Consider the following 14,631-nt stretch of genomic DNA (forward strand, 5'->3'; position numbering starts at 1 on the left):
GAATCTGGGCATCTAATTTGTATTCTAAAGCCTAAGGATCCCTGGAGAGTTGTTTTTCTTATCTATTCTTTACTTTTTTTTTTTTTTTTTTTTTTTAGGTTGGGCACAATTCAGTTCATTATAGTAGACTTTCAGAGGCCTGCTGGAGGGCTAGTTGTAAATCTGAGCCAGATTACCAAGATTGGGCAACTTTCCGAAAGCTAACAGGGTAATTCACCATAATGCCAAACCATAGAGCAGTTTCCAGAAGCACAGGCCTTGTTACTTCTTTTCTTTAGAGAACCATAAAGAGTACAGGAAACATACATAGTCCTAAGGCCAGAGGGCCAGGGATGGGGAGAATGAGGGCAGGGGGATTCTTTAAAGGGAAATCAGTTGCTCTACCAGAACCCATTTCCACAATTGATATATATGTATTTTTAAAAAATGACTTATTAAGTTGTGAAGAAAAGATACTGGAAATAAAAATGTTGAAAGAAAAGGGCATCTATTCATTAACCAGTTGAGTGTCAGTGGTTGCACCATGAATAATATAGAGAGGAAAGTGAAAGGAGTTTGCCCCTCCTTCAATTGGGTCACTCCTTCCACCAACCAATACCACAAACCCTCCTTATCCTAATGTTAAAATACAGCTCTGCTTCTGCCCCGGTGTGCTGGCACCTGGGGACATCTCACTGCAGAAACTACACTGGGTCAGTTTTCTCCTCCGACACATCAAACCCATCATTTGAGCCATTGTTTCATCACAAGGAAAACCCAGACTCCTCACAACTTACTTGGAAATGTTATTGTTTTCACGGATCTTCACGTGGCAGAGAATGTTGGGCAACTTTTGGGTAACTAGGACTTTGATCTGATCCACAGAGCTACATAGCTTTAGGTAACCCAGATATAATCCAGGAGAGAGACGCTGATGACTCCTTTTGTGATAAGAGAGAATATCCTGTAGGGTGAAAAACAAAACAACACATAAAACACCTTGAAAAGGCAACCTCGGGGCGCCTGGGTGGCGCAGTCGGTTGAGCGTCCGACTTCAGCCAGGTCACGATCTTGCGGTCCGTGAGTTCGAGCCCCGCGTCAGGCTCTGGGCTGATGGCTCAGAGCCTGGAGCCTGTTTCCGATTCTGTGTCTCCCTCTCTCTCTGCCCTTCCCCCGTTCATGCTCTGTCTCTCTCTGTCCCAAAAATAAATAAATGTTGAAAAAAAACAAACAATATTGCACTGTTTGTTATAAAAAAAAAAAAAGAAAAGGCAACCTCAAGGGGCACCTGGGTGGCTCAGTTCCTTAAGCGTCCGACCTCGGCTCAGGTCATGATCTCACAGCTCATGAGTTTGAGCCCCACATCAGGCTCTGTGCTGACAGCTCAGGGCCGGAAGCCTGTTTCAGATTATGTATCTCTCTCTCTCTCTCTGTCTCCCTCCCTTCCTCCCTCCCTCTTCCCCCCCCCTTCCTCTCTTGCAAGAATAAACATTTATATATATATATATATATATATATATATACACACACACATATATATATATATATATATATTTTTTTTTAAGAAATGGCAACCTCAAAACCTTTTCCTTTCATAGGTGCACCATGTCATAAATTAAAGGAGCTGTAGCTAAGTTATTAGGATAGAAGCCTTGGATACCACTGTGGATATTGGGGGCATATTGGTGGTACAGCCAATCTTACCTTTAGGATTACCTTGGATTATCCTCCAAGTCAGGTAATTAGTCATTAATATAGCCTGCCTGCATGCTATTTCCTTATTTCCTGGGCTGGGCTAGGTGTGTGGGTTGTGATTGGGAACGGGTAACTAGAAAACTAGAATTCCTAATTTCTGTCCTCTCAGGGTTTGTTGTTTAGCAGTAGGAAAACAGAAATTTGCAAGTGTAGAAGCTGACAAAGCAGTACACGAAGCCTCATTATTTCAGAATAATTGGTATCTAGGAAAAGTCTCTTTTAAATGACACCATTTAAAATAGGACCAAAACTTTATATAGTAAGTAGAAAAACAAAGATTTGGTTGGTTCTTTATCTTGAAAAATGAAACAAAAAGCAATAGCCCCAGATTTATTTATCTTGTATTATTATCACTTAAGTTGTAGTTACAATTATTCATTAATTCATGAGGATGAAGGAAGAATCAAGTATTGATTCTTTTTTTTTTTCCTTTGGCTTTATTTTTTAGACTAAATTGTATGATAGCTGAAATGCTATTCCTCATATGTGACTTTCACAATGTGATAATGAAGAGGGTATTTTTGCAAGAATATTTGAAGTCTTCATATTTTTCCCCCTGGCATTTAAAAAATGTGGATATTCAGGTCATTCTCATAAGTTCCTTTGTTTTGTGTTCTTCAATTGTTAACTGGCCCGCCCCTGCTAGATTCTTAATTGTCAACAGCTTTGGCTGTAATTTGATTAGATCTCCACATCATCTTCATCAGCTTCACGAAATTCTGCATCTTTTATAAGATTTTAAGATTCACCTTGTAATAGATTTGCCTTGAATTTGCATTGTATTTTGACATCACTTTATTCCACAGGCAGCAGAGACTGAAGTTTCTGGTGCAATAGCAAGTACCAGCCTGGTTAAGCACAGAAGGATGTTTGAATGCAGTCTTATTTTATATGTGGTCAACTCTCCAGTGAACTATTTTGGTTGTGACTTTTGCTTCCCTATACAACTGCAGGAACTCGGATAATGAACAATTAGAAATATGTATCAGTAGGTAAGACCTTTTTAAGCATTTGGGCAGTGGGGAAACTGAAACACAGGAGTGGTGAGTCAGGGAAGAATTCCTATAGGCTAGAGTTTAGCTTTCTTTTCAAAGGGAGTAAAAAGAAGGAGCCAACCTTACCATGAAATGCAGGGAATATTAAAAGGAAGAGAAAACCAAGCATATAAACTTGTGCGGAATTCTATACGGAACAGAGAGGGCTTCTTTGACCTGTAGACTCTGAAGAAGTAATCCCTCCTCCGTAGAATTAACCATCTGCAACATCTAACATACAGTATTGTGTATTTTTTTTTAATGTTTGTTTATTTTTGAGAGGGAGAGAGACAGAACGTGAGTTGGGGAGGGGCAGAGAGAGAGGGAGACACAGAATCTAAAGTAGGCTCCAGGCTCTGAGCTGTTAGCATAGAGCCTGACACGGGGCTCAAACTCACGAACTGTGAGATCACGACCTGAGCCAAATTCGGATGCTTAACTGACTGAGCCACCCAGGCGCCCCTATACTATTGTGTTATTGTCTCCTCTGTATCATCCTTTATCAAACTTTTTTGAGTTCCAGGCACTGCAGGAGACAGGGGGGTGTCAGGGGAACATCATGTGATATTTACTCTTGAAGAGGTTGAGAAAAACAGATGAGTAAACAAATGATCACAGTATTCTGAAATCAGTTTTACAATAGAAGCAATGGAGGCACACTGAGGAAGGAGTACTTATATTTTTTCTTCTTTTATGTTCTTTTCTTGAACCAGACTATGAATTTAATGGCAAGGCTATGTTTTTTATTGCTTTGTGTCCTTAGTACTCAGTGCTATTGTTGTATATAATAGATACACAGCACATGGAAGTCAGGACAGTTCCCTAAGCCAGAACATAGGAGAATAGCAGAAGAGGGACAAAATAAGAATGGTCACAATTGGGAGGAAGGCATAACTAGCAGGTACAGAAAAGCAAAGGCTAAGTAATTTTTATGGTATTTGGCAAAAAAAAAAAAAAAAGACTAGAAAATATTGGATTTTTGTGATCAAGAAAGAAGGAATTTTATTAATATCAAGAGATGGATTAGGCAGAACTTTTTGATGTCTTCTATCATATCTCTTTAGAAAAGATCACAGGTAGTTGACTGGAGGAAGTTCAGTCAAAGTGAAATTTTGAGAAACGAACAGGTAATCAGAGAGCAATGAGTGAGAGAAGGTAATGAGAGAAGGGAAAAATGGAAGTATTCAGATCAGTAGAATTTGATGATATGCACCCTAGGGATACTTGCTATACAAGCAGATGTGCCCAGCCTGGTCATTATTTTTGAGGTCATTATTTTTGGGAAGTGGCAGAGAAATAGAAAAGTCCCCAAAGACTAGAAAAGGGCAAATACGCCTGTCTTTGAAATAGAAAGGGGAGAAACACAAGATGACCTCAGTAATTAAAGACCTCCAACTTATTGATCTTTGGGGAAAATGAGAAAGAACCATCAAATAATCAATTTGCAGTCACCCAGGAAATCCTGAGGCACTAAACAGGAGTCCGTGTGGTTTTGTGAGGGGCAAATCATACAGACAACTTTAATTTCTAACAGCAAAAGAACAGGATCCATGGACCAGGGAGAAGTCTCCAGTAATCTGTTTCACTAGATAATCCGGGAAAAGTAGAATCTTGACATTACTTTAATAAGCTGACTCTCTGGGTTGAAGATTTCTGGATGGAGATGGTGTGGGAATGGTAGACATATTGAGTGATGGCCCAGTAGGGACTGGTCCTGAGGGCCCATCTCTTTAGCTTATTTATTGATGTTCCAGACCAAGAAACGAAGAATGTGTGCATCAAAATTGCAGGTCCCAAATTTGTTATGGTTTTGAGTTTCAAGAAAATAGTAATAAAGCTTTGAATGAGCCTATGCATTGGAAAAATAATTAGGGTTGAAACTTAATAAGAAAATGTGCTTGTAAAGACCCAAACCCAAAAGTACAAATATAGGATGTGTATAAGAAGAGTTTTCTCTTATACATATGTGGGGGTGAGCACTAACCACAAATAGAATGAGAGCTAGGAACATACTGTGGTTATGTAAAAACTACCACCATTCTTAGGTGGTGTAATTTACTCTTTCATTCATTGTTTTAAAAGACGATTACTGAGCATCTACTATTGAGCATCTGTTTTCCTGCCTTTATTAGTCATTTATCCTTCATTAGAATGTTTTTAGAGCCTGAGAAATGTATGGGAAGAGAAAGAAATTGTCCCATTCGCATAATTAGAAAGCTTTCTAAACCAAATCAAATGCCTGTGGGCTTGTATATTAGCTGATTTTACTTCTAACTTGTATTTCTAGTCTTTACTTCCATTATAGTCCTTTTGTGTCTCTTATATCCAGCCGAAAGGGATTGCTTTTTCCTCTCTCCAACATGTCCTAATTGCTGTTCTTTGGTTCTTTGTTGGTTCATGAGTTCACTAATTTTACCAACTTTTATTGGGCACCTACTATGTGTCAGGTATCATGCTAGAATATTAATGACATCAGGATGAATAAGATGTGATCCTTCCCTTCATGGAACTCAAATGTCAGTGTGTGAGAAAGACATGTAGCAAGTTTTTCTAACTCTGTATGATCACGTTGTATAAGGTCCATTGTGGACCCAAGGGAGGGTTAGATCTCCTTTTCTACCTTCAGCCTCATTTCTTTACCATGCCCTCTATTTAATTTAAATCTCTCTTTGAGTTCTTCCTTCCTCCTTCCTTCTTCTCTCTCCCCCTTGCTTCTTCCCTCTCTTTTTCTCTCCCTCCTCTTCTTCTCCCTCCTTCTCTCCTCCTTCCTCCCTACCCTCTCTTTCTCTTTTTTTTCTCCACCTGGTGAACTTAATTTACCCTTCATGGCTTAACCAAATGTCACCTCTTCTACAACGCCTTCCCTGATATTTCCAGGGAGAATTAATAGCTGCTTTGTCTGTGCTCCCATAGTACGCTGTTTGTACTGCTATCAGGCTCTGGTTTAATTCTGCCTTGTATTACCTTGATTTGTTTACAAGTCTGTCTCCCTCCCTTGACTGAACTCCTTGAGAGCAGGGACCTTGACTTATTCATTTGTTTTTCCTATAGCACCTAGAAGAGTTCCTGGCACCTAGTTGGTGCTGAAAAAATGTTTATTAAATATGAAGTGAGAGGCCCAGAGGTAGTGGCGTGTGGAGCTGGGCCTCAGGGAGAGAATATGCTGTGCTGGTTCAGTGACCAGGAAGGGTATATCCAACTGCCCTCCATTGACCAGGTGTCCTAAGAGTTTGTTAGAGGGATGACCTGCTTTTCCAGTAACCACAGGGCTTTAGTTTTGCACAGGGGATGGAAACTGAATTGACCAGGACAGCAAAGGTCAGAAAATGGTGGCCCAGGTATTTGTGGGCCCAAGATTATAGGGTTTGCAAAGAATTTAAATTTTCTAAATTATTTCCTAACTTTTAAACATAAGGATACTTTATCCAAAACTCTAGATTTTTAACTTCTCTTTAAAAATGGGAAAACATTCAACATTGGGACCACTTTTTTCCACTGCAGTTGGCTGTGGCTGAATGGGCTGTTCTTTACATGGCACAAAGGCCCTCCAGATTATTGTAGTCTCTGTTACTTCCACTTGCTCCTTTTTTTTTAAATTGAGATTCACCCTTTTAAAGTGTGAGATTCTGTGTTTTTTTCCTATGTTCACAAGCTTGTGCTGCTCTCAGCACTACCTAATTCCCGATCATTTTCATCACTCCATCACTTGCATTCATTAGCTGTCATCCCTCCTCCCTCTACCCCTAGAACCACTCATCTACTTTCTGTCTTTGTGGATTTGCATATTCTGGGCATTTCATATAAATGGAATCATACAATATGTGGCATTTTGTGTCTGGCTTCTTTCACTTAGCATGATGTTTGATCTCAAGGTTCATCCACTTTGCAGCATGGATCAGTACTTCACTCATTTTTATGGCGGAATAATATTCCATTATATGGATATCACTTTTGTTATCCATTCATCAGTCATTACATTTGGTTGTTTCCACTCTTTTTCTGTTATGAACACTGATATAAACAAGTTTTTGTGTGAACCTAATTGTTTCTCATGTGCAGCTCAACTGGCTCATTTTCATTCATCTTCCTGATTCCTGTATTTTTGGGGATTTTTGATCCCCATGTTAGGGGCTGCTTGGGGGTAGAAAGAGCAGGAATGTACTGGAAAAAAGAAACAACAACAGAAAAGGGCAGAAGAAGTAGTAGGTCCTGGGTATTGCAGGAGTGAGAAGACACAGGGTGACAGGAATGCCGAAGAAGGAGGAGAAGGAAAGCAGAGCTGGGAGGGGCCAGAAGGCAGACTTTAGCACATCCTCTCTAGGATGACACTTTTTTTTTTTTTTTAAGGATACAGAGAAAAGGAGGGGGAGGGCATGTAAAGCAGCTTGGGAAAATGGGAAAGGTACCTGACCAGGTGTCAGAAGATTTGGGCCCTAGTTTCTCCTATGCTGCTTTTTTGCTAATATGACCCTAAGGAATTATTTCCCTGAAATCCATAGCTTCATCTGTGAATGAGACACAATGAAATTACCCACTCAGTCTCACTGGGTTTTCATGAAGATCAAATGATATTATAGATGTAACAGAGTGTTATAAACTTGAAAATGTGCAAATGTGAAAGATTAAGCTTCAAAGAAAAGTTTACCTGTGAAGTTTCCAGTTATTAAGGTGACCCTGGAGATCAATGTCTGGGTAACTCAGCACCTGAGAGGGTCCTCCCTATTGGAAGTACTCTCACCGCCAATTAGTTTGCTCAGAGGGACTCTAATTTGTCCATAGTAACTCTCTTATCCTTCCCAGACAGGTGTGTGAAGGATTTCTCTCTTTCTTCCAGATATGAGAAAGGCCCGTAATGAAGGTCTGGGACTTGAGAGGGTCAAGAATTTGAGAGGGTTAGACCCTGGAGTTTCCCTGGGGCCCTAGGGATTAGTAGATTAGTTATAGACCCAGAGTTTCTTAAAGCCCTTACCTGTTTTGAAAACCTCATTGCAGACCATACAGTTTTTATACAACTTTTCCTTAGTTCTTATGAAAGGTAGAGGTGGTGGTGCAATGCCCCAGCGGATGATTGAGCCAGTACCAGGGTCTTATGGGAAGGTAGGGATGGGAGGAGATGGCCTAGATACCTCCCGAGGAGGCCTAGAATTATTTTTCCGAGTAGAGAAATAATAACAATTACTAACGTTTATTGAGTGCTCACTTTGTGCCATTCTCTAATGCTTTACATATTAACTCATTTAATCTTCCTTGGAACCCTATGAAGTAGGGTTTCTTGCTGAAGGACGAAGGGGAGGAAACACAAGAGGTCAGAAATGAAGTATCTTGCCTTAGTTACATCACTAGACAAGGTGGAGTCAGGAAGCACACCCTCGTGTGCTATATTCCAAACTGGTGCCTCAATATGTGTTGTGATCTAACAGAAAGAAGCCCCAAGCCTAGTGGTCATCACTCAACTGACCATGAGAAAAGAGAGTGGTTTGTGGCCCAGAATTGTGGGAAGTACCCCGCCTGCTTTGGGCAAACACCAAGACTTGTCACTACTTTCATGTTGAGTTGCTGGGGCCAACTCCTGACATAATTAAAGTCCAGGAGTGACTGGATACCAGCCCTAGTAGTTTTATCCCCTATTTCCTCTCTAGTGTAAGACCTGATTGGGAAGGAGGGGAGAGAGAAGAAGTAGTAGGAGGAGAAGGAGAGTGGGGGTGGGTGGGAATGACATCAAGCAGAAATGTGCCAGTCAGCGGGGGTAAATTTTCCACTTGGATCTGTGTGGAAACCTGATCTTGCCTCTATTTTTGGTCTCCTTTTCTAACAACCTTTTGCCAGATTGGAATTTTTCTGCACCTGTAACACATTTTTAATGTAATAAGTCTAGGAGAAACCAGGTATTATATCATGCTGGGGCCTGTGCTGTGTTTCTAGGAGCAAAGGTAGCCCAGACCCCAGTTTATCCCTATAGGGGATTAGTGTATTAGTCACCCTGTAAAAGCTCAATTTATTGTGATTTTTTAAAATGTTTCTTTTAGCACTTGCTTATAAAGGGTGAAGAGGGGAGCCACGAATAGTGTCTATGTTCCCTGCCCCCACCTCCTACATACACACCCACACCCACACCCACACCCACACCCACACCCACACACACACACACACATATGCACACACACACACCCTCTATCAATTTCATATGAACCCAAATTCCATAAAATCAAAGCCAGAGGTATTGGCTTTGACCAATTAGCTTACCTTTGCTACACTGGACTCCATTCTGGTTTGGGTTAGTGCAAGGAATGGAGAGGTGAGATTATTCTATCAACCACTCCTCAGTGGGGAACTAAAGTAAGTTAGTGGGCTGGTGGCTTAGTTTTTTAGGGTGATCATGAGCGGCTACTGGCATCAAGGGTTGGGTTTGGCTTGTTTATGTGGGACTGAGCCCTTTCTTTCCCATTACTCTGGACTGGCTGTCTTGTGGATATATGCCAGACCTCAATTTAAGGTAGGTGTTTCTGCCAGCTTGTCTGCCTAACTGGAGAGTACTATCAAACTCATCCCCATGACTGGGTTTAAAAAAGGAAAGGAAAGGGAAGGAAGAAGGGAAGGAAGGAAAGGAAGGAAGGAGGGAAGGGAAACAGCGTGAAGCCCATGCTCACGTAAGAACACCTAAGGAGTGTGGTGGTGTGGAGAGAGTGCTGGACTCAGGAGCAAAAGATGTACTTTGTATCCCAGTTATGCCATCCAGCCTGAGTCTTGATCAGAGCTGCCTGAATTTTGCATTTTGGTGGCTATTCAGTTCTCAGGTGAATCTTTCATCCTTTATTTGATCTCCAATCCCTCACGACTAAAATCCTAACTCCTGCCCCAGGATGTGACAGAATGTAGCAGAAAGAAGCCGGATTCCAGCCAGAAGATCTGAGTTTAAGTTTCAGTCCTGCCACTTTCTAGCAAACCCAAGTTTTGTGGGGACTAAAGCGAATACAATTTTCCGTGCCTTCTTTAACGAGAAGAATACAAAACTGTGGATATGAAGTTGTTAGGATCCCTGCCAGGGCACTGATAGGGGCTAATGCAAGTGAAGAGCTGAATATGCTGAGGCTACATTAGCTTCACTAGACCTGCCTCTCTGTGTGGTCGTTATGTCATAGAATCTCTTTGAGCCTCGGTTATTTCATTCCTAAAATGGATTTAATCATGCCTGCCTGACCCAGAGGAATATTAGAAGGAACACATAAGTAAGTGTGTGTAAGAGTGTTTGTTCGTAGTGTTTTATACACACACACACACATGGTCTAGCAATGTATTATTATTATAGTCCCTTTAGGTGTTAATGTTTTGATTATAGTACCTGCAGACCCCTACTCAAACATTTGTCTCAATGTTTCTCATTGGCTTATTGGTCAGGGCCATTTTCAGGGTGCTCACTGCACTTGTATTGCATGGCCAATTACGTATCTGGAGAGTGATAAATAAAAAATAAGCTTCTGAACCTTTCCTGTGTGTGGAATACAAACAGTGAAATGCCTCTGGACCCTCTCTATTCCATCACTGCATTTGTAAATGGGTCTTAGTACATTTCACTAACCCCTCAATAAATGTGTTTGAACTTTAAATATACAGTATTAGAAAACTGAAAGACTGCATACCTGGATGGTTATCAGTAAAATGTCTAAGGCTGTAGGCTCCTCAGGTGTTGACAAAGACTTCCTCTGGCTTTGTAGTTTTGAGATTTGCATCCACTTGCCATTAAAAAATGAATAGAGTGTCTCCACTTCTCTGATGGTGACTATGAGGATGTTTCCATGCCGGTCTTTAATGGGCTCATAGTAAACTCTTCCCAAGTTGTGTGTTCCTAGTAAATTCTAGAAACAAATAGATTTCTGGTAGTTTGGATGATATTGTGCAAACAAAGCAACATAATTGGAACAAAAGACACTGAATATCAATTATCTGATGTTTCTGAGAAGTTTTTTTTTTTTAAAGCAAACTTAAAACTGGAATATGTGGCACCATAGAAAATGTACTTAACAGAAGCTCCAAGAAAATCTCTTCACCATAAGCTTGCAAAGATTATAGCAAGAGGCACAAAAATGATGTTTTTTTAAGCAAATTCAGTATCTGTAAATATCTCTTACCCACATAGACACACCAGCACATAGACCTCAGTTACCAGCACTTGAAGAGAATCCCAGATGTTTTAAAGAAAAATGCCTGATATTTCAAGTATGCCACTTGTGGAGTTTTCAAGAGATCTACAGTAAGCTGGTATGAAGTGGGGTTGTTTAAAATGAAGAAGTGAATTGACAATGTAGTACATTGTACAGGTCTCCAAACGACTGAACATTCCTTTCAAGATACTTTAATTGGGAGATTGGCCTGGTTTGACTTATCTGCATTTCAGGGGGTTCTATTTATTTAAAATTACGTTAAAATTGTTTGTAAGCTAGATCACCTGAGGCAGACAATACTTTTAGAAAGGTAGGAAAATAAAGATGCTGCATCAAATGTGGAGGGACCCAGGAAGATGTTACTAAAATAAACAGTTTTAAAAATATGCAGGGTTTGAAGATTTCTAACCTAGAATGTTGGATGAGGAGGATAAAATATCCTTTTATTTTGAATATCTGTGATTTTTCAAAAGTATAAATAAAAGATCTCAGAGCTCCTAGCTGTTATTTGCAAGCTCAGATAAATGCTGATGACCTGTTTGCAGGAGAGCCAAAGTAGAACTGGAATTTATAAAAGTGACACAGATGACCTAAAAATGAATGAGCCAGTGGGTCAATATCTACAGATATGAAAACACTGGAATGATCCTTCCAGGTAGAGACTGTGTCTTATGTCTTTTATTTTTCCTCATTAGAACTGGGCATATAAGTAAGCAATTTCATAAATAATTATTGACACATAAAAATTCATTTGGTGGGATCATTATTTTTAAAACAACCTGATCAGTCAGATTATTCCTTTCAAATTATTGACTTCTAAATCATAGAGAAGTAACTGGATAAGGCTTTCAATCCTGTCCTCTGTAGTATTACAGTTTTATATATAGGCAGCTTGCTGCAAAGTAATACTGGTAAATAAACTAGTAAACTGGCTGTCACAAAAAAGAAGTCCTGATTTATAGCATATGCCAATTTCTGTGGTGTAAATGCTCCCACTGATGCTGGCCAATTTAAAGCTTCCAAGAGTTTGACAACAGGTTTTCAAAATTCCTGAATCTTTAACAGTTGGCTGTCCTGAGCCAGTACAAGTTGGCTCCAGCAAGCTACTGCTGCTGAGCCTTCAGTTACACGGGTGTTAGGTTTCAGGGCAGCCTGCTGTTCATTAACTCTCAGACTCCTGAAGAATTATTTACCCTCTTGGCCCTGAGTTTCATCATCTAAAATTAGGAGTCACCCCTTATGCTAATCCTTACCTTAGGGATTGTCTGGGGGATTAAGTCAAACAATGCCTGACAAAGTATTTTGCAAACTCCCAAGCTTCATACAAGTTAGGGTATGGGTTTTCTTTACTCCTCTAATTGGAATCTCACCCTGACTTATACTTACTCATTTTCAAGACTCCACCAAGGTTTTATTTTTTCTGGGAGAACTTTCCCAAATCTCTCAGAATTTACGATCCCTTCTTTTGTCTTCTATTGCTTCCCATACAAACTTATGTCTTAGCGTGACTCTAGCTTTCCTGCTTTCCTGCATATTGACATACATGTCATGAAATAATGGTTGTTTCATTTGTGTGTCTCTGGGTTCCTTGCACAGTGCCTGGCACATAGTAATAGCTCGATAACTCTTTGTTGAATGAATTAACATTTTATCATTAGGATATTGGAAAATATTGTTTATTTTGGACCATAGCTGGTGGGGATTCATTGATTGAGGGAGTTATTTCATTTAAGCAGAGTTATCATCAGTGTTTCACCATCAGCTTTGGATATGCTGACCAATAGTTTGAATAAGAAAGCACTAAAAGTCTTTCTGAAATTCTTTATTGACATCAAATTGGGTTGGATGGCTAGCTGGGGAGAGCCCAATTTCAAAGCAGAATATCCTTGTGAAAATAAATAAATCTGTGTTCCACAAGGGCAAATTTGGGATTCTTTAGGACCTAAAGGAAAACCAAATCATCTTAATACCTTTGATGCTATGCAGTCAAGATTGGGAGATCTGGGAACCCTGAGATTCCTACAAGTTAATGAGGAATAAAAACCACCTGATGGCCCATAGGAATGCATCTAGGTTATAACCAGAACACATTACAGGACTATCAGTAAGCCTTAGACAGATGCATACTATTTAGAGAACTTTATTCAGCGTGGGGTGACATGGGAAGTTGAAGGAAATCCAGAGTAGAGATATGAAGGCCTGGAAAAGGAGAGTAAAATTATGGGGAAAGCTTTATCCCCCTCCTTGAAAAATGAAAAAGACATGGTATTCATAAGTTGTTACATGGCTTTTACTCACTAGTACTCATTTCTAAAGGCTACGGAGGAAGAAAGTTTAATGTAACCCAATCTGTAGTGTCAGATGATTACTGTATTTTGAGGATAAGTAGTTTGGATACCCCTCAATGTAAGAGCAATGTAAACTTCTGCCTCTTGGGGACTCTGTCATTTTCCTAAGGGTGGGAAAAACAGTGTGGGGTGTTGGCCACTTACAGGTCTTCTCATCTTTTTTTTTTTTTTTTTTAAATCCAAATGCTGACAGATTGTCTTTCCTCCTGCTTAGGTAATATTAATCAGTTAATTACTTTATTTCCTTTCAAATAAAATCTAAGACCACTTCTCCTAAATAGGCTCCAAATGATACAGAATAGACTACTTTTTCCTTTTAAACTATAATGTGGATAATTTCTTCTATTTAAACTTTTTGTCTGCTTTTTGTAAATGAACACATAATAAGATGATGAAGTATTGGAAAGAATGTAGGCTTTAGAGTTATACAGATCTGGATTTGTATCCAGACTCTGCTACTTCCTATTAGTGCAACCTTAGGCAAGTTGTTTAACCCTTCTAGGGCTCAGTTTTACCATCTGTCAAATGAATATCAATAATGCTACATTTTTGGGCCACCTGCATGGCTCAGTTGGTTAAGTGTCCGATTCTTGGGTTCGGCTCAGGTCATGGTCTCACAGTTTTGTGAGTTTGAGCCCCGTGTTGGACTCTGAACTGGAGCTTGCTTGATTCTGTCTCTCTCCCTCTCTCTCTGCTCCTCCCCAACTCACACTGTCTCTGTCTCTCTCAACTAAATAAATAAACTTAAAAAATATACTACATTCTCATTAGGGTGTGGTATAGATTAAATGAGATATAGTTTGTAAAGCACTTATCACAGTGGCTGGCATGTATTCTGTGAAATAAATGAAAGTTGTTGTTTCATGATTATTGCCTATTATTACGTATTAAAGGACTTCACTATAGGGAAGAAATTGGAACACAAGGCACCTGATGCACAGTGTTTGGTATGCCCTGTGATAAAGGTAAGTCAGTATGCTGTGGAAATAGGAGGGAAGGGAAGATGGCAACAGAGGCCTTTGTGTGCCGTGATAAAATGTCTGAACCACTCTTGAAAGAGTATGAGTCAGGCCAGAATCTTTTATTGGCTACCCTGGCAGAAGTGTGGAGGATGGATTGGAGAGTATTAACACTGGAAGCTGGAGCATAGCTTTGGAGGCTTTTGATATAACTGGAGTAATCAGGCAGTGGCTGTGATGCTGGAAAGGGGAGGACAGCACAGTGAAATAAACCAGAGGTAGGACCACAGGATTTATGTATGGCTGATGCCAATCAAGCTGTTTTTAAAAGTTTTTATTTTATTTTTTTGAGAGATAGTGTGAGCAGGGAAGGGGCAGAGAGAGGGAAGGGGCAGAG

General features: G+C 40.0%; 1 protein-coding gene and 1 long non-coding RNA gene across 7 annotated transcripts in view; one reads left to right on the forward strand and one right to left on the reverse strand.

Annotated features, from left to right (window-relative positions):
• The window catches only part of ANKFN1 (ankyrin repeat and fibronectin type III domain containing 1), a 459,993-nt gene that overhangs the window by 40,938 nt on the left and 404,424 nt on the right, over positions 1 to 14,631 (reverse strand). For all 5 annotated transcript variants that reach the window (XM_053211570.1, XM_053211568.1, XM_053211569.1 and 2 more), the window contains 2 exons: positions 10,406 to 10,621; positions 777 to 943 (listed from right to left, as the gene is read on the reverse strand). In XM_053211570.1, coding sequence (XP_053067545.1) covers positions 777 to 943; positions 10,406 to 10,621 — 383 coding nt within the window. The remainder of the gene's footprint in view (positions 1 to 776; positions 944 to 10,405; positions 10,622 to 14,631) is intronic.
• The window catches only part of LOC113592640 (uncharacterized), a 59,760-nt gene that overhangs the window by 6,767 nt on the left and 38,362 nt on the right, over positions 1 to 14,631 (forward strand). For both annotated transcript variants that reach the window (XR_008293964.1, XR_003412560.2), the window contains exons 3-4: positions 1,578 to 1,717; positions 2,541 to 2,726. This is a non-coding gene — a long non-coding RNA (uncharacterized LOC113592640). The remainder of the gene's footprint in view (positions 1 to 1,577; positions 1,718 to 2,540; positions 2,727 to 14,631) is intronic.

This window comes from Acinonyx jubatus, chromosome E1, assembly GCF_027475565.1.
Source record: "Acinonyx jubatus isolate Ajub_Pintada_27869175 chromosome E1, VMU_Ajub_asm_v1.0, whole genome shotgun sequence".
In the NCBI taxonomy this organism is placed as follows: domain Eukaryota; kingdom Metazoa; phylum Chordata; class Mammalia; order Carnivora; family Felidae; genus Acinonyx; species Acinonyx jubatus.